Below are 24,705 nucleotides of genomic sequence, written 5' to 3'. Positions count from 1 at the left end.
TTCTACATTTTTTTGAATGGGGCATGCATATTTAAGATGGCGAGGAAAGCACTTTTGAAGAGCAACCAGGCATCCTCTACTTACGGGAAGAGGTCAGTATCCTTCCAGAATATCCGGGCCAGGTCGATTAGAAAGGCCTGCTCGCTGAAGTGTTTTAGGGAGCGTTTGACAGTGATGAGGGGTGGTCGTTTGATCACGGACGCAGGCAATGAGGCAGTGATCATGAGATCCTGGTTGAAGACAGCAGAAGTGTATTTAGAAGGCAAGTTGTTCAGGAGGATATCTGAGGGTGCCCATGGTTATGGATTTGGGTTGATGTTGCGCTGTGCAGACTGGCAGCTATTGACCGAGCTGAGGCTGGCTGGTGTCCGAGTTAACGGTGAAGACCGTTAAAAAAAGAGATGATTATTTACCAATTTCACGGGGCAAGAGAGAACGCACGTCCGACTGCTACATAATCTTGTCCCAGCGCTATGCCCCCCTGTCCCAGCGCTATGCCCCCCTGTCCCAGCGCTATGCCCCCCTGTCCCAGCGCTATGCCCCCCTGTCCCAGCGCTATGCCCCCCTGTCCCAGCGCTATGCCCCCCTGTCCCAGCGCTATGCCCCCCTGTCCCAGCGCTATGCCCCCCTGTCCCAGCTCCTATGGGAAGAGGGCACGACAAAGCCTATTCCCCCTCAGGAAGCCTATTCCCCCTCAGGACACTAAAGTTTTGGCAAGGGTCCTCAGATACTCAAAAGGTTCTACAGCTGCAACACAGAGAGCATCCTGACTTGTTTTTACCCCCAAGCCATAAGACTCCTGAACAGGTAATCAGATGGCATACTACCCCAATCAGCCTGAATAACTGGTGCCTGTACTTTATGTAGCCTCACTACTGTTGTTTTTTAATTCTTTACCTACCTACTGTTCACCTAATACCTTTTTTGCACTGTTGGTTACACCTGTTGTATTCGGCGCACGTGACAAATAAACATTGATTTGATGTCCCAGCCAGTCCCAACGCTGTGCCCTAGCCCCCCAGTTCCAACGCTGTGCCCTAGCCCCCCAGTCCCAACACTGTGCCCTAGCCCCCCAGTCCCAACGCTGTGCCCTAGCCCCCCAGTCCCAACGCTGTGCCCTAGCCCCCCAGTCCCAACGCTGTGCCCTAGCCCCCCAGTCCCAAGTACCCTAGACTGTTAGGCCTGGGGCCATGAGCCCAGACTATAGCTGGATAAGCCTGGTTGTCCAGCCAACCTGACATCTTAGAGAGAGAGAGAGACCATTTTTAAAGTACAAGTTTTCAGTCATTAATATCACATTAGTACAACTGTTTTTTTTTTTTTGTTTTCTTCAATGACCAAATAACTTAAGAGCCAAAACAATATTGCCTAAGACAGTGGTTGAGTTTACATCACTTAACAGCTGTACATAGTCTATCGGTTAACATCCCACCCATTTTTACCTACCTCATCCCCATACTGTTTTTATTTATTTACTTTTCTGTTCTTTTGCACACCAATATCTCTACCTGTACATGACCATCTGATCATTTATCACTCCAGTGTTAATCTGCAAAATTGTAATTATTCGCCTACCTCATGCCTTTTGCACACAATGTATATAGACTCCCCTTTTTTTCTACTGTGTTACTGACTTGTTAATTGTTTACTCCATGTGTAACTCTGTGTTGTCTGTTCACACTACTATGCTTTATCTTGGCCAGGTTGCAGTTGCAAATGAGAACTTGTTCTCAACTAGCCTACCTGGTTAAATAAAGGTGAAATAAAAAATAAAAAAAACATGTTACTAGTACTGTTTAGTAGAGACACAGTGGGACTAAGAAAAGTGGGACAATAAATGTTTGACTACAGGGTATTCTACCTGAGTGAACAGTACCTCAGTGATTCTTCTGTTACCTGATTCCTCTGTTGGAGGGACTGTTTCAAGATGGAGTGGCGATAGTCTGAGAACTTAGCGCTTGAAATTATGCCAGTATTGTACAGCTTATTCTCCAGAGTTATTTTGGCAAACAGTCAGACTTTGTGCACCAGTGAGTATCAGGGAAGAATGGTTAAATAACCCCGCTACTCAGCCTGGAGCTAAGAGAACAGAGAAGAACAGAGGTGGGTTTTAATAGCCTGTGATGGCTCTGTCCTAGGTGGAGAACATAGCTGTATTGTTAAGATGAGCTGGACCTAAGACGGACCTTGATTGTTTTCATATACTTCGGGAAAAAATGATATGAACCAATGAGTGACTAGTTTTATAACAACTGATTTCCTGAATGTGTTGCTATATAATTTCTAACAGCAGTTCATGTTGAGTTAGTGTGTTTTAGGTTTATTGCACATCAGAGAAGCATGAAATATAAAACTGAATGGAGACTGTATTTGCCTTCTAACCAGGACCATCTGTGAGGTGTAAGAGTTAAAGAACAGCCCTGATATTAGTCTTTTTGAACCACAGTCTTCTCTCAGTGCTTTTATAGAAAGCTTTCTACTATTCATTTCATGTTGTGAGATTTAGTGTTCTCTGGAGCTTTATTGGGGTTTCAGAGTCACCCAGGAGAATATGTTATTGGAAACGTTTGTTTCCTGATGTTGACTCATTTCTGGGAACTGTGGTACTGTTGACCTGTTGCGTCACAGGGCTGACAGAGGGGCCGGGCCAGGTCGGCTTTACTCTTATTCCAGAGAGAACTCCTGCAGTCAACCTCTGAAAAAGATGATAGTTGGACACAGGCTGCCTTGGAAAGTACCTGGGGGTGTGGTGTTGTGTAGTTAGAGCAACATGTTAGTTCCCCACGTGGGCCTCTGTGGAGAAACAGATAAACCTGGCAGATTTCCCAATATGGTGCTGTGTTCCACCAAAACAGAGCACTGAAATGCTAAAACACTGGGACGGGTTCTTTCGTTATTAGCAGGACTTTCATTTTGTTCCAGCCCTCCTTATTATCTCCACAATACCACTGAAGAAGAACGAGACCAGCCCTGTGTCTTTGTTATTATGGTCCTTATCCTCTGGCTACTGCTTGGCCAGACATCTTTATGATTTCATACTAGGTAAAAGGCCTGGATGTTTCAGCTATAGAGGTTGTGTCATGAAGATGACAATGGTTCCAAAATCTGCTCGCTGACTCAGACGTTTTTCGTTTTTCTCCATACATACTGTAGCAAACAAGTGTTAAATAGACTGAACAAAAATAGAAACACAACATGCAAACATTTCTAAGATTTACAGTTCATATAAGGACATCAGTCAATTGAAAGAAAATCATTAGGTCCTAATCTATGGATTCTCACGACTGGGAAAACACATCTATTTACTCACCAGCCTCAACCCATTTACTCACCAGCCTCAACCCATTTACTCACCAGCCTCCTCAACCCATTTACTCACCAGCCTCCTCAACCCATTTACTCAAAAAGCATCCTCAACCCATTTACTCAAAAAGCATCCTCAACCCATTTACTCAAAAAGCATCCTCAACCCATTTACTCAAAAAGCATCCTCAACCTATTTATTTACCAGCCTCAACCCATTTAGCTTCACCAGGGAGAGATGGAGCCGACAGATGGGGCAGCTCTGCTTCTAGCTCTTAAGCAACTTTGCAGTGTTTTAATTTAATTTTTATTTCTTACATTATTAGCCCAGAAATGAGTTGTTATTTCATACAACTGGAAATAACTTTCGGATATCAGAGCAGCAGTAACTCACCAGAATTACAACCAGGAATACGACTTTCCCGAATTGGATCCTTTGTTCGTACCCTCCAGGGCATTTGAACTGATGCCAGAGGCTGATCCAAAACACTGCTGGAGGAGAAGAGGTATTCGGAGTGGACTCCTATTCCGACTCATGAGGCGCTCACTTCACCCACCGCTTCAGAGTATATTACTCGCTAATGTTCAGTCTATGGATAATAAAGTTGATGAACTCAGGGCGAGGATCTTCTTCCAGAGAGACATCAGGGATTATAACATGCTCTGTTTCACGGAAACATGGCTCTCTCGGGATATACTGTCCGTACAGCCAGTTGGGTTCTCAGTTTATCGCGCAGACAGGAATAAAGATCTCTCTGGGAAGAAGGGCCGGGGTGTATGCTTCATGATTTAACTACTCATGGTGTAACATACAGGAATTTAAGTCCCTTTGTTCACCCGACCTAGAATATCTCGCAATCAAGTGCTGACCGTATTACCTCCCAAGAGAATTATCTTCGGTTATAGTCACAGCCGTGTATATTCCCCCCTCAAGCCGATAGCATGACGGCCCTCAAGGAACTACACTTGACTATGCAAACCACACATCCTGAGGCAGCATTTATTGTAGCTGGGGATTTTAACAAAGCTAATCTGAGCAATCCGCTACTGAAGTTCTACAAACACATTTACTTTAGCACTCGCTCTGAGCATGGGACCACTGCTACTCATCTTATTGAAATGCCTACAAGGCCCTCCCCTGCCCTCCCTTCAGAAAATTTGATCGACTCCATTTTGAAACCATGGATCCATACATCCATTTTGAAACCATGGATCGATGTCAGCATTCACAACACTGAAAGCACGAACCACTGCCATGGCTAAGGTGACTGGGAATATGGCCGAATACAAACGGTATAGGGGACTTCAGATAATCACAACTACAAAGGGAAAACCAACCACGTTGCGGACAGTCTTGCTTCCGGATAAGCTAAACAACCTTTTGCCTGCTTTGAGGATAACACTACCACCGACACGGCCAACTACAAAGGACCGTGGGCTCTCCTTATCTGTGGCCGACGCGAGTAAGACATTTTAAATGTGTTAACCCTCGCAAGGCTGCCCACCCAGACAGAATCCCTAGCCACATCCTCAGAGCATGCACAGACCACCTGGCTGGAGCGTTTACGGACATATTCAATCTCTCCCTATCCCAGTCTGCTGTCCCCACTTGTTTCAAGATGTCTACCATTGTTCCAGTACCCAAGAAAGCAAAGGTAACTGAACTAAATGACTATATCCCCGTAGCACTCACTTCTGTCATAAAGTGCTTTGAGAGACTAGTCAACAATCATATAACCTCCACCCTACCTGTCACCCTAGACCCACTTCAATTTGCTTACCACCCCAATAGATCCACAGACGGTGCCATCGCACTGCACACTACCCTATCACATCTGAACAAGAGGAATACATATGTTAGAATGCTGTTCATTGACTACAGCTCAGCATTCAACACCATAGTACCCTCCAAGCTCATCAAGCGGGAGGCCCTGGGTGTGAACCCCGCTCTGTGCAACTGGGTCCTGGACTTCTTGACGGGCCGCCCCCGGGGTGGAGGTAGGAAACAACACCTTTAGTGATCCTCAACACAAGGGCCCCACAAGGGTGTGTTCTGAGCCCTCTCCTGTCCTCCCTGTTCACCAATGACTGAGTGGCCATGCACGCCTCCAACTCAATCATCAAGTTTGCTGACGACACAATAGTAGTAGGCCTAATTACCAACAATGACGAGACAGCCTACAGGGAGGAGGTGAGGGCTCGGAGTGTGGTGCCAGGAAAATAATCTCTCACTCAACGTCAACAAAACAAAGGAGCTGATCATGGACTTCAGGAAACAGCAGAGGGAGCAACCCCCCTATCCACAGACGGGACCCCAGTGGAGAAGGTGGAAAGTTGGAAGTTCCTCAGCGTACACATCACTGACAAACACATAGTCCACCCACACAGACGGTATGGTGAAGGCGCAACAGCCCCTCTTCAACCTCAGGAGGCTGAAGAAATTTGGCTTGGCACCTAAAACTTTTACAGCTGCACAATAGTGAGCATCCTGTCGGGCTGTATCACCGCCTGGTACTGCACCGCTCGCAAATGCGGGGCTCTCCAGAGGGTGGTGCGGTCTGCCAAACGCTTCAACTACCTGCCCTCGAGGACACCTATAGCACCCGATGTCACAGGAAGGCCAAAAAGATCAAGGACAACAACCACCCGAATCATTGCCTGTTAACCCCGCTATCATCCATTAGGTGAGGTCAGTACAGGTAAATCAAAGCTGGGACCGAGAGACTGAAAAACAGCTTCTATCTCAAGGCCATCAGACTGTTAAATAGCCATCGCTAGCACCTTAGAGGCTTCTGCCCTATATACATAGACTTGAAATCACTGGCCACTTTAATAATATTTACATATGTTGCATTACTCAACTCGTGTATTTTGTATTCTGTTCTACTGTATTTTAGTCTATGCCGCTCCAACATTTCTCTTCCAAATATTTATATTCTTAATTAATTAAGAATGGGTTCTTAACTGACTTGTCTAGTTAAATGTAACATGTATTCCCTTACTTTGTATTTGTGTGTATTGTTAGATATTACTACACTGTTGGAGCCAGAAACAAGCATTTCGCTACACCACCCGCAACAACGTCTGCTGAACACGTGAACAATAACAATTTGATTTGACTAATCTCAACCTCAAGCCCTTTAGTTACAGACCCATTTAGTCAGCAGCCTCAACCTCCTCAACCCATTTAGCATGTATACAGTTGAGGTCGGACGTTTTACATACACCTTAGCCAAATACTTTTAAACTCAGTTCTTCACAATTCCTGACATTTAATCCTAGTAAGAATTCCCTGTTTTAGGTCAGTTAGGATCAACACTTTATTTTAAGGATGTGAAATGTCAGAATAATAGTAGAGAGAATTATTTATTTCAGCTTTCATTTCTTTCATCACATTCCCAGTGGGTCAAAAGTTTACATACACTCAATTAGTATTTGATAGCATTGCCTTTAAATGGTTTAACTTGGGTCAAACGTTTCGGGTAGCCTTCCACAAGCTTCCCACAATAAATTGGGTGAATTTTGGCCCATTCCTCCTGACAGAGCTGGTGTAACTGAGTCAGGTTTGTAGGCCTCTTTGCTCGCACACGCTTTTTCAGTTCTGCCCACAAATATTCTATAGGACTGAGGTCAGGGCTTTGTGATGGCCACTCCAATACCTTGACTTTGTTGTCCTTAACGTCTTAGTGACGGGGCAGTATTTTCACTTCCGGATGAAATGCATGCCCAAATTCAACTGCCTGCAACTCATCCCCAGAAGATAAGATATGCATATTATTAGTAGATTTGTATAGAAAACACTCGGAAGTTTCTAAAACTGATTGAATTATGCCTGTGAGTATAACATAACTTATTTAGCAGGCGAAACCCAGAGGACAAACCATTGAGATTGACCTCAACAACAAAAACACTCAATGTGTTTTCAGTGGGAATCCAGATTTCTAAGGGACCTTCTTGCCGTTCCTATCGCTTCCACTGGATGTCAACAGTCTTTAGAAATTGGTTGTTTCTTCCGTTGTGTAATGAAGTATGGCAATCTTGAACGAGGGTCACTTGAAGTGTACTGTTAGATAGCGGCGCGTGACCAGAAAGCTAGCTACAGTTTTGTTTTCCTCCTGTATTGAACACAGATCATCCCGTCTTCAATTTATTGATTAATTACGTTAAATACCTACAGTTGTATTACAAAAGTAGTTTGAAATGTTTTGGCAAAGTTTACAGGTAACTTTTGAGATATTTTGTTGTGCAAGTTGGAACCGGTGTTTTTCTGGATCAAACGCGCCAAATAAATGGAGATTTTATATATCAACGGAGTTAATCAAACAAATGGACCATTTGTGATGTTTATGGGACATATTGGAGTGCCAACAAAAGAAGCTCGTCAAAGGTAAGGCATGAATTGTATTTTTATTTCGGTGTTTTGTGTTGCTCCTGCAGGGTTGAACTATGCTTCTCTCTCTTTGTTTACTATGGTGTTATCCTCAGATAATAGCATTGTTTGCTTTCGCCGAAAAGCCTTTTTGTTTACTGGATTCACAACAAGTGTAGCTTTAATTTGCTATCTTGCATGTGTGATTTCATGAAAGTTTGATTTTTATAGGAATTATTTGCGTTTTCTCTGGCTTTTGGCGAGGTGGGACACTACCGTCCCACATATCCCAGAGATTAAGCCATTTTGCTACAGCTTTGGAAGTATGCTTGGGGTCATTGTCCATTTTGAAGACATATAATTTTCCTCCCTCATGATGCCATCTATTTTCTGACTTGCACCAATCCCTCCTGCAGCAAAGCACCCCACAACATGATGCTGCCACCCCCGTGCTTCACGGTTGGGATGGTGTTCTTCGGCTTGCAAGCCTCCCCTTTGTCCTCCAAACATAACGATGGGCAAAAGGTTCTATTTTTGTTTCATCAGACCAGAGGACATTTCTCCAAAAAAGTATGATCTTTGTCCCCATAAGCAGTTGCAAACTAATCTGACTTTTTTTATGGCGGTTTTGGAGCAGTGGCTTCTTCTTTGCTGGGTGGCCTTTCAGGCACTTTTCGCACCAAAATACGTTCATCTCTAGGAGACAGAATGCGTCTCCTTCCTGAGCGGTATCATGGCTGCGTGGTACCTTCAGGCATTTGGAAATTGCTTCCAAGGATGAACCAGACTTGTGGAGGTCAACAATTTTTTTTCCCTGAGGTCTTGTCTGATTTTTCTTTTGATTTTCCCATGACGTCAAGCAAAGAAGCATGGCGTTTGAAGGTAGGCCTTGAAATACATCCACAGGTACACCTCCAATTGACTCTAAAGCCTTGATATCATTTTCTGGAATTTTCCAAGTTGTTTAAAGGAACAGTCAATTTAGCGTATGTAAACTTCTGACCTACTGGAAATGTGATACAGTGAAATAATCTGTCTGTAAACAATTCTTGAAAAATTACTTGTCATGCACACAGATGTCTTAACCTACTTGCCAAAACTATAGTTTGTTAAAACCTCAAGGTATAGGGGGCAGCATTTTCACTTTTGGATAAATAGCGTGCCCAATTTCAACTTCCTGCTACTCATGCCAAGAATATAAGATATGCATATTATTCATAGATTTGGATAGAAAACTGAAGTTTCTAAAACTGTTTGAATCATGTCTGTGAGTATAACAGAACTTAGTCCTCGGTTTTGCCTGCTACATAAGTTATGTTATACTCAGACATGATTCAAACAGTTTTAGAAACTTCAGTTTTCTATCCAAATCTATGAATAATATGCATATCTTATATTCTTGGCATGAGTAGCAGGAAGTTGAAAGTGTGCTTGGTAACTTTCCCATGTTTTACTACAGTATTTATTGTAGACTACACAGTAGCCTAATAAACAAACACATTTCGTTAATAAAGTCATGATAAAAAAATATGCTTTCAAAATAGATGTTGATTTAGTTATGGATCCATAACGAATTACTATGGGAATAAATATCACTGATTTACAGAAATATTGGAACAAAGTTGTCTTAAGGCAAACAATTCAGAATCCTCCGATCCTGTAGCCTACTCCCGACGTCACATTGTACAGCGCCATAGAAACTGAGAGTTTTGTTTTTCTCTGAATAGAAACACCATAATATTAATCAAATTTAATTAAGCTGAATTTATTGAAATCAATCTCAAACACTTATTACAAAAAGGTTTTCAATTCTCTGGTAATGCCAGTACAGAATACTATCAAATGCTTCTCAAAGATGCCCTCTGGCGGTCAAACTAGTAATAATGTGCAGTTACAGAAAGAATGGCTGAGAATTAAACAAAGTGCCACATAATGCCGAGGCAGCACGCAAGGTGTGCCGCAGTATGACACAATTTAAGGAGGGACCACTGTAGGCTCGCGTCTAGAGTCTGGGTTTCCCTTTCTAGTCCGTGATTGTTTTTAAGCCCTGCCACATCCGACGGGCGTCAGAGCCGGTGTAGTAGGATTAAATCTTAATCCTGTATTGACGCTTTGCTTGTTTGATGGTTCGTCTGAGGGCATAACACCATCAATATTGGATTTCTATTGGCCATATATTTTTCAACTGTGCTGTGATGTTTCACAGAAGTTATGAACTTTTTCTATTCTCATTTGTTTCTACAGTTTGTAAATGTAATACTTTTAGCCAAAAAGTTAATTTTATTATTCATCAATTTGAATTCAAATCACACAGTAGTGCTATTTGCAGAGTTGGCTCAAATAAAATAAAAATATTTAACCGATCACAATTTTCTTTAACCAATTTGTCTTTAATGCATGGCCGACAGACAAGTTCCTTACTTTCTTCCCCTTCCACTTGCCTCCCACTGAAGGCCTGTAGGTTCACCCCTGAAGGCCTGTAGGTTCACCCCTGAAGGCCTGTAGGTTCACCCCTGAAGGCCTGTAGGTTCACCCCTGAAGGCCTGTAGGTTCACCCCTGAAGGCCTGTAGGTTCACCCCTGAAGGCCTGTAGGTTCACCCCTGAAGGCCTGTAGGTTCACCCCTGAAGGCCTGTAGGTTCACCCCTGAAGGCCTGTAGGTTCTCCACTGTACTAACATGTCTATAATCGATCTAAAAGCTGTTAAGATACTGTATTCATGTTTCATGAAAGGAGTGTATATATGTGGTCTGGCGAAGCGGTTTAATGCACTGACTGAATGGACGCTGATCATTTTTTATTTTTTTACTCCGCTGGTCTAGGGATGAAATTACACCTAGGCAAGACCAAGTCCTCACTGTCCGACACCGAGTCAAGTCCGAGACGCTCAATTTGTAGGCTCCAGACCGGACTCGAGTACTACAACACCGGAATGGAGTCTAGCTCAGATGGATCTCTCTCCAGCTGGGCCAGCTCACCCTGTAGCCCACTCTGTCCTCTCAACCAGGGGAGTCATGCACCCATTCCTTTAGTGGAACAAAATATGTGCGGGTGGATGGCGAATTCAGTGTTCAGAAAAACAAACCGCTTTTCCTGCAATGTAGAGCCATAATCATTATGCATATGTACATTTAAAAAAATAATTTTCTACATAGGTTATCCAAGCACACTGTACCTTTCCTGTTCTATTGGCATTTTAATGAGGGTGTCATTCTGACTTCTCAATATACTGCACTAATATGCTTAGGACAATACATCCAAATTACAACACAGCACATGGACTCATAACCAATGTTTTATATACACACTAGATTAAATTAAATGTAGGACTGCTTTTCTGAGGAGTGCCATTATGGCTGACCGTTGGCTTCCAAGCCTCCATGGGTAGAATATAGTATCGGCAATCCTGGGTTTCTAGTCGTACATCCTTGGATCATAACGCACATCATTGCAGGTAACTTCCAAAATAAAGGACACTCCAATATAAAGTGTCTTTAATAAAGTGTTGAGCCAGAACTGCTTCAATGCCCCTTGGCATAAATTCTACAAGGGTCTGGAACACTATTGGAGGGATGCGACACGATTCTTCAACACGAAATTCCATCATTTGGTGTTTTGATGAAGGTGGTGGAAAATGCTGTCTCAGGCACCAGTCCAGAATCTCTCATAAGTTATTCAATTGGGTTGAGATATGGTGATTGACACCCTTTAAACTCCCTATGCTCCTTTTGAGACTCCTCTTTCAAAGTCACTGAGATCTGTTCTAGCCATGGAAGCCTAAATAATAGGCAACTGGGCATTTTTATACAGTACATGACCCTGAGCATGATGGGATGTTAATTGTTAAATTAACTTAGGAACCAAACCTGTGTGGAATCACCGGCTTTCAATATGATTTGTATCCCTCATTTACTCAAGTGTTTCCTTTATTTTGGCAATTACCTAAATAATAGCGTCATCACAAATATCCTGATATTATCATAAGGTGCCAGATTACATTTAAACCAATGGTTAGGGTTACATTGTAATATTTTTCTGCATATCTAAGCAGGACTCTTGCGCTGTCTGTATCATTGTGACTGGTTGGTTATTTTTTTTGAAATAAAATAAATATGCTTCTCTGCTAAAAGCCCAACCTGCCCTCTCCACCGCTAACCCTGCTAACCCTGCCCACCCTGTTTGTCCCGTAGCCCACCCTGTTTGTCCCGTAGCCCACCCTGTTTGTCCCGTAGCCCACCCTGTTTGTCCCGTAGCCCACCCTGTTTGTCCCGTAGCCCACCCTGTTTGTCCCGTAGCCCACCCTGTTTGTCCCGTAGCCCACCCTGTTTGTCCCGTAGCCCACCCTGTTTGTCCCGTAGCCCATCCTGTTCCCTCTACTACTAATCTGCTGCTTTAGGGGATCTGCTGCTGGTGACACACTTCTGTCTATGGTGTCCCTTGGCTCTTCCCAGCCGGGGGGGGGGGTGGTGTATATGGTATTATTCAGTGTTAGCACCACCCCCAGTGCTTCTACATCTTTTGTATTCCAGGACAGTAACTGACCCTGGCCACCTGTCAAATTTGTTGTTATTCAAATATCTGCCTTGTCATGCCCGGCTACACTTAATAAGAAATATAGGTCATCTAAATTGAAGTAGAACCTCTTTCTAATTCTGTGAAATGCAGACTGTGGAGAAACGTCAATGATTCAGAGAAACAAAGCAAACAGCATGTTCTAGACATAAGGGCCAGTCATAATCTACATGGTCCCATTCTGGGTCAAATCCCTGGAATCAGAGGGGATTGAATTCAAACTGAAATCCCTGCCTGGCTTTAATCTGGCTGTGTATACAATAAAACAATAACACAATAGACAATACCTTGGACCAGTTACAATATGTGGTTGATTTCATGGCATCTTAATACCATGACTTTTTACAGATCCTATGTTTTGAAAGTCTTGTAACTGAACTTCATACTCCTGTAGGTGTATAATGTAACCTACTGTATCATCAATACCATAGCATGACCAGAATTATTACAGGAAGCTCAGTAACAGCACTGAGTAAGCATACATTATTCTTCTGGGCTTTTCTTGCTTGCTTAAGTGCGTGCATGACACACTTTTCATTTTATATTGTTGTACTTCCAAATCTCTGTAGCAGTAGCGTCAGGCTAGCCTGGTTATATACTGCTCTGTAGCTGTACCGTCAGGCTAGCCTGGTTATATACTGCTCTGTAGCAGTAGCGTCAGGCTAGCCTGGTTATATACTGCTCTGTAGCTGTACCGTCAGGCTAGCCTGGTTATATACTGCTCTGTAGCAGTAGCGTCAGGCTAGCCTGGTTATATACTGCTTTGTAGCAGTAGCGTCAGGCTAGCCTGGTTATATACTGCTCTGTAGCTGTACCGTCAGGCTAGCCTGGTTATATACTGCTCTGTAGCAGTAGCGTCAGGCTAGCCTGGTTATATACCGCTCTGTAGCTGTAGTGTCAGGCTAGCCTGGTTATATACTGCTCTGTAGCAGTAGCGTCAGGCTAGCCTGGTTATATACTGCTCTGTAGCAGTAGCGTCAAGCTAGCCTGGTTATATACTGCTCTGTAGCAGTAGCGTCAAGCTAGCCTGGTTATATACCGCTCTGTAGCAGTAGCGTCAGGCTAGCCTGGTTATATACTGCTCTGTAGCAGTAGTGTCAGGCTAGCCTGGTTATATACTGCTCTGTAGCAGTAGCGTCAGGCTAGCCTGGTTATATACTGCTCTGTAGCAGTAGCGTCAGGCTAGCCTGGTTATATACTGCTCTGTAGCAGTAGCGTCAGGCTAGCCTGGTTATATACTGCTCTGTAGCTGTAGCGTCAGGCTAGCCTGGTTATATACTGCTCTGTAGCTGTACCGTCAGGCTAGCCTGGTTATATACTGCTCTGTAGCGTCAGGCTAGCCTGGTTATATACTGCTCTGTAGCAGTCGCGTCAGGCTAGCCTGGTTATATACTGCTCTGTAGCAGTAGCATGGTTCTAAAGCCTAATAACTCCACTATTGTATGTAGGTTGAGATCGATTCGAGTTACTGTTGGAAACCAGTGGTAGACTAGGTCGTGTGGGTTAGCTGGTAGACTAGGTCGTGTGGGTTAGCTGGTAGACTAGGTCGTGTGGGTTAGCTGGTAGACTAGGTCGTGTGGGTGTGGATTAGCTGTTAGACCAGGTCGTGTCACGCAGAGTTCATTTTTTTTCTCTGGTAGTCCTTATGTTCACAGAACTCCATGGAGCGTTTCACCTCATTGGTTTCACACAGATCATTCGGAACCCTGCTCTGCCTAAACACCACCCATTCTCCTGTTCTCATGCGTCTCGCCTCCCCCACTCTGCCCCTCCACTCCCCCCCTCCACTCCACAGCGGTATCAGACCTGGATGTAGAGTGTAAGTTATCAGACCACTACGTGTCTCCATGGCTCCTCCAGAGGAATGTGTTCCTGCCCCCCACCAGACCACCATGTCTCCAGGAGCTGCATCGCACCGCACAGCAGGGCCTCAGGGCCAGCCACAGAGGTACACGCACGCACACACGATAACAGCAGTAGCACGCACCCGGGCACACGATAACAGCACTAGCACGCACACGATAACAGCACTAGCACGCACCCGGGCACACGATAACAGCAGTAGCACGCACCCGGGCACACGATAACAGCAGTAGCACGCACCCGGGCACACGATAACAGCACTAGCACGCACACGATAACAGCACTAGCACGCACACGATAACAGCACTAGCACGCACCCGGGCACACGATAACAGCACTAGCGGGCACCCGGACACACGGTAACAGCACTAGCGGGCACCCGGACACACGGTAACAGCACTAGCGGGCACCCGGACACACGGGAACAGCACTAGCACGCACCCATTGCACAGAAGTTAGGTCTTAAGCAGCAAACATCGGTCAGTCAGTAGCAATTAACCAATCATCTAATATTACATGACATCTCTCTACACTCCTCCACTCTATATTTGTCTTTGCTTGTCTGTGAAATGTATTGTATTTTATTTTGAGTGTTTTCATGCGTGTCGTTTTGCGTCAGGCAGTAAAGGTCTGAATCTCCTGTTTGTAGGAAGTAACATACAAGTGCCATCTAGTGGATCAATAGAAACACCTCACTCCAGATAGATATAGTACAGTAGTATGGTGACAGTAGGTACAGTAGATGTAGTACAGTACAGTAGTATGGTGACAGTAGATATAGTACAGTATATGTAGTACAGTATTATGGTGACAGTAGATATAGTATGGTGACAGTAGATATAGTACAGTAGTGTGGTGACAGATACAGTATAGTACAGTAGTATGGTGACAGTAGGTATAGTACTATATATATATATATATATATATATATATATATATATATATATATATATATATATATATATATATTACAGTAGTATGGTGACAGTAGAAATAGTACAGTATATGTAGTACAGTAGTATGGTGACAGTAGATATAGTACAGTGTATATATAGTACAGTAGTATGGTGACAGTTGATATAGTACAGTATATGTAGTACAGTATGGTGACAGTAGATATAGTACAGTATATGTAGTACAGTAGTATGGTGACAGATACAGTATAGTACAGTAGTATGGTGACAGTTGATATAGTACAGTATATGTAGTACAGTAGTATGGTGACAGATACAGTATAGTACAGTAGTATGGTGACAGTTGATATAGTACAGTATATGTAGTACAGTAGTATGGTGACAGATACAGTATAGTACAGTAGTATGGTGACAGTTGATATAGTACAGTATATGTAGTACAGTAGTATGGTGACAGATACAGTATAGTACAGTAGTATGGTGACAGTTGATATAGTACAGTATATGTAGTACAGTAGTATGGTGACAGATACAGTATAGTACAGTAGTATGGTGACAGTTGATAGTACTTTTGTCTTTTGCTTGTCTGTGAAATGTATTTTATTTTCAGTGTTTCAGTGTCGTTTTGCGTCAGGCAGTAAAGGTCTGAATCTCCTGTTTGTGGGAAGTAACTTACAAGTGCCATCTATTGGATCAATAGAAACACCTCACTCCAGATAGATATAGTACAGTAGATGTAGTACAGTAGATATAGTATGATGACATATAGTACAGTAGTATGGTGACAGATATGGTACAGTAGTGTGGTGACAGTAGATATAGTACAGTAATGTTATAGTAGATATAGTACGGTAGATGCAGTATGGTGACAGATTTAGTACAGTAGATTTAGTGCCGTAGTGTGGTGACAGTAGATATAGTACAGTAGATATAGTACAGTAGTATGGTGATGTTATAGTAGATATGGTACAGTAGTATGGTGAGTCGGTGTGGTGACAGTAGATATAGTACAGTAGTGTGGTGACAGTAGATATAGTACAGTAGTATGATGACAGTAGATATAGTACAGTAGTATGGTGACAGTAGATATAGCACAGTAGATAGTACAGTTATAGTAGTATGGTGATAGTAGATATAGTACAGTACAGCAGTACAGTAGTATGGTGATAGATATAGTATTGCAGTATGGTGACCGTTGATATAGCACAGTAGATATAGTATAGTTATAGTAGTATGGTGATAGTAGATATATTACAGTGTATATGGTACAGTAGTATGGTGACAGATATAGTACAGTAGTATGGTGACAGACAGTACAGATAGTACATTTGTCTTTGCTTGTCTGTGAAATGTATTGTATTTTATTTTGAGTGTTTTCATGCGTGTCGTTTTGCGTCAGGCAGTAAAGGTCTGAATCTCCTGTTTGTAGGAAGTAACATACAAGTGCCATCTAGTGGATCAATAAACACCTCACTCCAGATAGATATAGTACAGCAGTATGGTGACAGTAGGTACAGTAGATGTAGTATGGTGACAGTAGATATAGTACAGTAGATGTAGTATGGTGATAGATATAGTACAGAGATATGGTGACAGTAGATATGGTACAGTAGTATGGTGACAGTAGATATAGTACAGTAGTCTGGTGACAGTAGATATAGTACAGTAGTCTGGTGACAGTAGATATAGTACAGTAGTATGGTGATGTTATAGTAGATATAGTACAGTAGATGCAGTATGGTGACAGTAGATTTAGTACAGTAGATTTAGTACAGTAGATTTAGTACAGTAGATTTAGTACAGTAGATTTAGTACAGTAGATTTAGTACAGTAGATTTAGTACAGTAGATTTAGTACAGTAGATTTAGTACAGTAGATTTAGTACAGTAGATTTAGTACAGTAGATATAGCACAGTAGTATGGTGACAGATGTATTACAGTAGTATGGTGATGTTATAGTAGATATGGTGATAGTAGATATAGTACAGTAGATATAGTGCAGTAGTGTGGTGACAGTAGATATAGTACAGTAGATATAGCACAGTAGTATGGTGATGTTATAGTAGATATGGTGACAGTAGATATAGTATTGCAGTATGGTGACCGTAGATATAGCACAGTAGATATAGTATAGTAGATATAGTATAGTAGTATGGTGACAGGTATGGTGACAGATATAGTACAGTAGATATAGTATTGCAGTATGGTGACCGTAGATATAGTACAGTAGATATAGTATAGTTATAATAGTATGGTTACAGTAGATATAGCACAGTAGTATGGTGACAGTATATATAGAACAGTAGATATAGTAGTATGGTGACAGTAGATATAGTACAGTAGATATAGTATGGTTACAGTAGATATAGTATAGTATGGTTACAGTAGATATAGTACAGTAGATATAGTAGGTATAGTAGTATGGTGACAGTAGATATAGTACACTATGGTGAGATGTAGTACAGTAGATGTAGTACAGTAGATGTAGGTACAGTACAGTAGTGTGGTGACAGTAGATGTAGTATGGTGACAGTAGATATGGTGACAGATATAGTATAGTAGTATGGTGACAGTATGGTGACAGTAGTATGGTGACAGTAGATATAGTACAGTAGTATGGTGACAGATATAGTACAGTAGTATGGTGACAGTAGATATAGTATAGTATGGTTGATATAGTATATAGTAGTATGGTGACAGATCTAGTACAGGAGATGTAGTATGGTGACAGATAGTAAAGTAGATATAGTATAGTAGTATGGTGACAGTAGATAAAGTACAGTAGATATAGTATTATGGTGACAGTAGATATAGTATAGTAGTATGGTGACAGGTATGGTGACAGTAGATATAGTATTGCAGTATGGTGACTGTAGATATAGTACAGTAGATATAGTATTATGGTGACAGTAGATATAGTATAGTAGATATAGTATAGTAGTATGGTGACAGTAGATATAGTATTGCAGTATGGTGACCGTAGATATAGTACAGTAGATATAGTATAGTTATAGTAGTATGGTTACAGTAGATATAGCACAGTAGTATGGTGACAGTATATATAGAACAGTAGATATAGTAGTATGGTGACAGTAGATATAGTACAGTAGATATAGTATAGTAGTATGGTTACAGTAGATATAGTATAGTAGTATGGTTACAGTAGATATAGTATAGTAGTATGGTTACAGTAGATATAGTACAGTAGATATAGTATAGTAGGTATAGTAGTATGGTGACAGTAGATATAGTACACTATGGTGAGATGTAGATGTAGTACAGTAGATGTAGGTACAGTACAGTAGTGTGGTGACAGTAGATGTAGTATGGTGACAGTAGATATGGTGACAGATATAGTATAGTAGTATGGTGACAGATAGTATGGTGACAGTAGTATGGTGACAGATATAGTACAGTAGTATGGTGACAGTAGATATAGTACAGTAGATATAGTATTGCAGTATGGTGACAGTATATATAGTAGATATAGTATAGTAGCATGGTGACAGTAGATATAGTACAGTAGATATAGTATTATGGTGACAGTAGATATAGTATTGCAGTATGGTGACAGATATAGTACAGTAGATATAGTATTGCAGTATGGTGACAGATATAGTACAGTAGATATAGTATGGGGACAGTAGATATAGTAAGTAGATATAGTATTGCAGTATGGTGACAGTATATATAGTAGATATAGTATAGTAGCATGGTGACAGTAGATATAGTATAGTAGCATGGTGACAGTAGATATAGTACAGTAGTATGGTGACAGTAGATATAGTACAGTAGATGTAGTATGGTGACAGTAGATATAGTACAGTAGATATAGTATGGTTACAGTAGATATAGTATGGTTACAGTAGATATAGTATTGCAGTATGGTGACAGTATATATAGTAGATATAGTATAGTAGCATGGTGACAGTAGATATAGTATAGTAGCATGGTGACAGTAGATATAGTACAGTAGTATGGTGACAGTAGATATAGTATAGTAGCATGGTGACAGTAGATATAGTACAGTAGATATAGTATAGTACATATAGTACAGTTGATAGTAGTACAGTTGATATAGTAGATATGGTACAGTAGATATGGTATGGTACAGTAGATATGGTACAGTAGATATGGTATAGTAGATCTAGTACAGTAGATCTAGTACAGTACATATAGTGCTATTTTACTTACACATGAAGGTACCTATAATTTCTGATGGGAAAAAAAACAAACGGGGAAAAATATTGGTGGATATAGTGTTTTGGAAATTCTCTCCACATGTTTTGCTGTTTTCATTGTGTGTGTGTGTGTGTGTGTGTCAGATTACCAGCTGAGACAGCAAGCGAGCAGCAGAAGACGCAAAGTGACCATCGCTGTCTCTGTGGCACCCCCTATGCCCACGTACCCCTCACCACACTCTGCCAGGAGGAGACCGCAGAGGGGCTGGAGCCTGACTGCGGTAACACAACTTCCACTCATATCAACTACCAACTTATGGATAAGACATATACTTACAGACAATATCTATGATAAAGCCTCTAGGTGCCACAGCATTTTGAGTCATCTGTTTCCTAGTCTGATGACCAGGTTCCATCCTCACAGGGACTGCTGTCAAATCAAATTGTATTTGTCATAATGTGCCAAATGCAAAATTTCACCATACAGTGAAATACCCATAACCAACAATGAAGGTGTTTGTGTGTGTGCGCATTGTACCCCCTCTTTCTCCCAAAATTTTGATCACGTCTCATTGCTGCAACTCCCCAACGGGCTCAGGAGAGGCAAAGGTGGAGTCATTCCTTCCTCCTGGGCCAATTATGGGACTCCCTGGGAACAGCCTGGGAATGAACCCGGGTCTGTAGTAACATTCTATTGCACTGAGATGCAGTGCCTTAGACCTCTGAGCCACTTGGGAGGCCGCTGAGATGCAGTGCCTTAGACCTCTGAGCTACTTGGGAGGCCGCTGAGATGCAGTGCCTTAGACCTCTGAGCTACTTGGGAGGCCGCTGAGATGCAGTTCTAGGAAAAATAAGAGTTAAAATATATACACATTTTATGTAGTAACACAATCAAATAGTAATAACGACGCTATATACAGGGGGTGTCGGTACCGAGTCAATGTGCAGGGGTACAGGTCAGTCAAGGTAATATGTACATACATCACTTGAAGTTCTCTACTTTCTTTGGTTCTCCATCGACGTGTCTGTGGTAAGAACCTGTCAGTCTTGAGGTCACTTTCCAGTTTTATATTTTTTGTCGCTTTAAATTAAACATTTTATATCGCGTTTACTTAAGTATTCAGACCCTTTACTCAGTACTATGTTGAAGCACCTTTGGCAGCGATTACAGCCTCGAGTCTTTTTGGGTATGACTCTACAGGCTTTGCACACCTGTAGATCCTCTCAAACTCCGTCAGGTTGGATGGAGAGCATCGTTGCACAGCTATTTTCAGGTCTCTCCAAAGATGTTCGATCAGGTTCAAGTCCGGCTTCGGCTGGGTGTTACGCACGCCTCTAGGAAGAGGGAACGCAACACCCTGCTACAACTCAACTCCCCGTGGAGTGAAAGCGGTATGGGACTGTAGGTGCGAGTAAGGATGACAAAAGGCAGAGAATTTACCATTTACTAGGAATTTATTCCGTCACACGGTAATATGGGGAAAAGGGGCTGGACGGAACAAAAGCAAAGTAAGTATATATCAAAGCTGCTCCCATCTACAACTAACATAGTACATACCAACTGCCTGAGAAACAACCAACATATGCTATAACCATCCTCCATATGCTATAACCAGCCTCCTCTCTCAGCAATCATCTTTCTGCAATGACCTCCCAGCAGTGATCCCTCTCCTGAACAAAAGAACAATGGCTTTTATAACTGGAGAAGGAGTCTAATGGGATACAGCTGTAACTTGACGAGTGGGCGGGGTCAGCTCCAATTAGCCGTGGAGTCGACCAATCAGCTGCTTGGGGGCTGTCAGGAAGCCATCTCCTGAAACACACACTCAAATACACAAACTACAACACAGAAACTGGGGAACGTAACACTGGGCCACTCAAGGACATTCAATTACTTGTCCCGAAGCCACTCCTGCGTTGTCTTGGCTGTGTACTTAGGATTGTTGTCCTGTTGGAAGGTATACTTTCACCCCATTCTGAGGTCCTGAGTGCTCTGGACAAGTTATTTAAAAAAAATCAAGGATCTCTGTACTTTTCTCCATTCGTCTTTGCCTCGATCCTGACTAGTCTCCCAGTCCCTGCCGCTGAAAAACAGCATGATGCTGCCACCACCATGCTTCACTGTAGGGATGGTGCTAGCATTCCTCCAGACGTGACGCTTGGCTTTCAGGCCAAAGAGTTCAATCTTGGTTTCATCAGACCAGATAATCTTGTCAAGCGGACTGTCATGTGCCTTTTACTGAGGAGTTGCTTCCGTCTGACCGCTCTACCATGAAGGCCTGATTGGTGGAGTGCTGCAGAGATGTTTTTTATTCGGGAAGGTTCTCCCATCTCCACAGAAGAACTCTGGAGCTCCGTCAAGAGTTACCATCAAGTTCTTGGTCACCTCCTTGACCAAGGCCCTTCTCCCCGGATTGCTCATTTTGGCCAGGCGGCCAGCTCTAGGAAGAGTCTCGGTGGTGGAGGCCACTGTGCTCTTGGGGACCTTTAACGCTGCAGAAATGTTTTGGTACCCTTCCCTAGATCTGTGCCTCGACACAATCCTGTCTCGGAGCTCTACGGACAATTACTTTGACCTGATGGCTTGGTTTTTGTTCTGACATGCATTGTCAACTGTAGGACCTTTTATATAGACGTATGTGAGCCTTTCCAAATAATGTCCAATCAATTGAATTTTACCACAGGTGGACTCCAATCAAGTTGTAGAAACATCTCAAGGATGATCAATGGAGACATGATGCACCTGAGCTCCATTTCGAGTCTCATAGCAAAGGGTCTGAATACTTGCGTAAATAAGGTATCTATTTTTTATTTTAAATAAATTTGCCAACATTTCTAAAAAAAAAATATTTTTGCATTGTCATAATGGAGGAGTGGCTTCGGGACAAGTAATTGAATGTCCTTGAGTGGCCCAGTGTTACGTTCCCCAGTTTCTGTGTTGTAGTTAGATTGAGGGAAATGTTTGATTTAATCCATTTAGAATAAGGCTGTAACAAAACGTCGAAACAGTCAAGGGTGGAGAAATTTTCCCGACGGCACTGTAATTGTGCGTTCCACTTTCATCAAGAAAATATATGTTTAACAAAACACAAAAAAAAGGTTGTGAATCAGTTTAATTTTTCCTTTCCAGATGCAGTGGTCTGCATGTGTGAAGTCACAATGTATACTATTTCACCCTGAAATACAGCGCTTCTTTCTTCAGTTCTGTTGAGTGGATGACAACATATGAATGTATGTCTGTGCCATGTATGTTTCTCCATGCATGTTTCTCCTCTCCAGCGGCAGGGGAAACCATTCGACGATCAGCAGCTAGAACAGACCCAGGTAACAGGAAAAGAAGGGTTACTCATTTGTTCCATGGGTTTGAACTCTGCATCCTGTTCAGTTGCTCCTCAGTCATTCATGGGTCTGGGAAATGTCACAATCCTTCATCCTGATCAGAGGTTCTGGGTACCTGGGCGGTTCTGTAATGTAACTGATTTATTTAGCTCTCTTTCAGGACATAAACACCTGGTGACTGTCTCACCCTCTGTCTACATATCCGCTCCTCTCCGTCCTGAGATTTCCTTTGTCCCCAGTGTATTGTGGTTCAATAACCCTTCAAATGTCTGAGTCTGAATTCATTTATATTTCTTCATCATTCATTCACTTTGTCATCCTCATGTTGTAGTTTGACAGCCCCGCCCCCCGCTCCTCCTCCCTCACCGAATGTTGCCACTTCTCTCCCTGGAGCAGAAAGGTATTGGTCCATGTCTCCTCTCTCCTCCTTCTCTCCTCTCCTGTCTCCCTCTCTTCTCTGTGCCTGTTGTGATGTTCTAACTCTAGAATGCTTCTCAAACATTCTTTCAACATTCCTTTTCTATACTGTTTGTTTCCTCTAACCTGGTCAGAATCATAAACTGCCGTCTGTAAAAAATCAATCTCTGCTGAGTAATCCTTCTCTTTTACACAGTTGGACCAATTTAAATGTTCACAGAGCAGACTGTTGTTTTCCTAGTTCCTGTAAATTCAGATACAGGTTGTAGAATAATAGTCATTTGACATCTGAGCTGCAGTATGTTTGGAATGTGTGTGTCGCATACGAGGGTTCCAACCTGTTAGTCCCAGCAGCCTGGGGTTACATAATGACTGGGTTCCATAATGACTGCGTTCTCTCTGTGATTACCCATCATGCCTCAGTACTGCGGTTACCCAGAACCCCCCCCCCCCTACCAAAGAGTACCAAAGAAAACAAAACTTTTTCTTGTCTGCCTGTCTCTCGCTGTCTTGCGCTGTCTCACTGTCTCGCGCTGTCTCACTGTCTCGCGCTGTCTCACTGTCTCGCGCTGCCTCGCGCTGTCTCACTGTCTCGCGCTGCCTCGCGCTGTCTCACTGTCTCGCGCTGCCTCGCGCTGTCTCACTGTCTCGCGCTGCCTCGCGCTGTCTCACTGTCTCGCGCTGCCTCGCGCTGTCTCACTGTCTCGCGCTGCCTCGCGCTGTCTCACTGTCTCGCGCTGCCTCGCGTTGTCTCACTGTCTCGCGCTGTCGCGCTGTCTCGCGCTGTCTCACTGTCTCGCGCTGTCTCACTGTCTCTCGCTGTCTCGCGCTCTCTCTCGCGCTGTCTCACTGTCTCGCGCTGCCTCACTGTCTCTCGCTGTGTCGCGCTCTCTCTCGCGCTGTCTCACTGTCTCTCGCTGTCTTCCGCTATCTCGCTCTCTAGCTCTGTCTCGCTGTGTCTCACTCGCTCTCTCTCTGCCCTTATTGTTGTAAAAACAAATCCACTGTAAATGTTCTCTTTGATTTGTTTTCCTATTTGGGGAATGTTTCCAAGGAGACGGTTCCTTTTGTGGCATTTTGTGGCCTCTTAAATCTGCTGGGAACTGACACCCAGAGGAGAGAGCTGCTTTAACTTGGACATGGGGGTAGTGGAGGGTAAGAGTGAGAGGGTAGAGGAGGATGGGAACCAGTTGAACCCATGTGGACCTCTCTGTTAGGACCTGAAGGTAAGAGCTCTTTAACCAGATTAATTCATTCAGAAATAGTGTTTCTTTCAGCTTGGATGCCAGAAGAAAAGGGTTTGTTTTCAGCATTGCCAAGCTCCACGGAGAGAAGCAAAGAAAACATTTCTGACGTTTAGTTTAGTTACCATATTGAAGTTTGGGGAAGCAGAAAGCCAGAGAGTAGTCTGACCCAGAGAGTAGTCTGACCCAGAGAGTAGTCTGACCCAGAGAGTAGTCTGACCCAGAGAGTAGTCTGACCCAGTGTTTTTGGTCCAGCCCCAAACCTTTTGATGGTAAACATTTTTTATTCATTTACAAAAATGTAAAGTCTGTTTTGAGTTTCCATAACCACACTATGCAGTATTTAAAACAAATGTTTTACTGACACATTTGTATGACTAAAATAAACTAAAATAAACAATCCAATAAACTGTGCTAGGCAGTAGCAGGCACACTGCAAAATGCCCCTGGAGTGACATGGTACCTGATGTGATTGGAGGAGACGTCGTGGACCTCTCACGTCCC

General features: G+C 42.8%; 1 protein-coding gene across 5 annotated transcripts in view; it reads left to right on the top strand.

The window, feature by feature from the left end:
- LOC110523811 (actin remodeling regulator NHS) overlaps nt 1-24,705 on the top strand; it is a 154,415-nt gene that overhangs the window by 9,837 nt on the left and 119,873 nt on the right. Inside the window, exons 2-5 of one of the 5 annotated variants that reach the window (XM_036976717.2) lie at nt 14,039-14,191; nt 19,346-19,482; nt 22,481-22,525; nt 22,872-22,940. In XM_036976717.2, the coding sequence (XP_036832612.1) occupies nt 14,039-14,191; nt 19,346-19,482; nt 22,481-22,525; nt 22,872-22,940 (404 nt within the window). Of the gene's footprint in view, nt 1-14,038; nt 14,192-19,345; nt 19,483-22,480; nt 22,526-22,871; nt 22,941-23,518; nt 24,184-24,705 lie in introns of those variants that run through there. The other 4 variants (XM_036976771.2, XM_036976810.2, XM_036976852.2 and 1 more) reach the window with 4 other exon arrangements.

This window comes from Oncorhynchus mykiss, chromosome 1 (genome assembly GCF_057628025.1).
Source record: "Oncorhynchus mykiss isolate SJ-2025 chromosome 1, ASM5762802v1, whole genome shotgun sequence".
NCBI lineage: Eukaryota > Metazoa > Chordata > Actinopteri > Salmoniformes > Salmonidae > Oncorhynchus > Oncorhynchus mykiss.
Note: the sequence above shows the minus strand (reverse complement) of the source record. Positions and strands in the feature narration are given on the sequence as shown.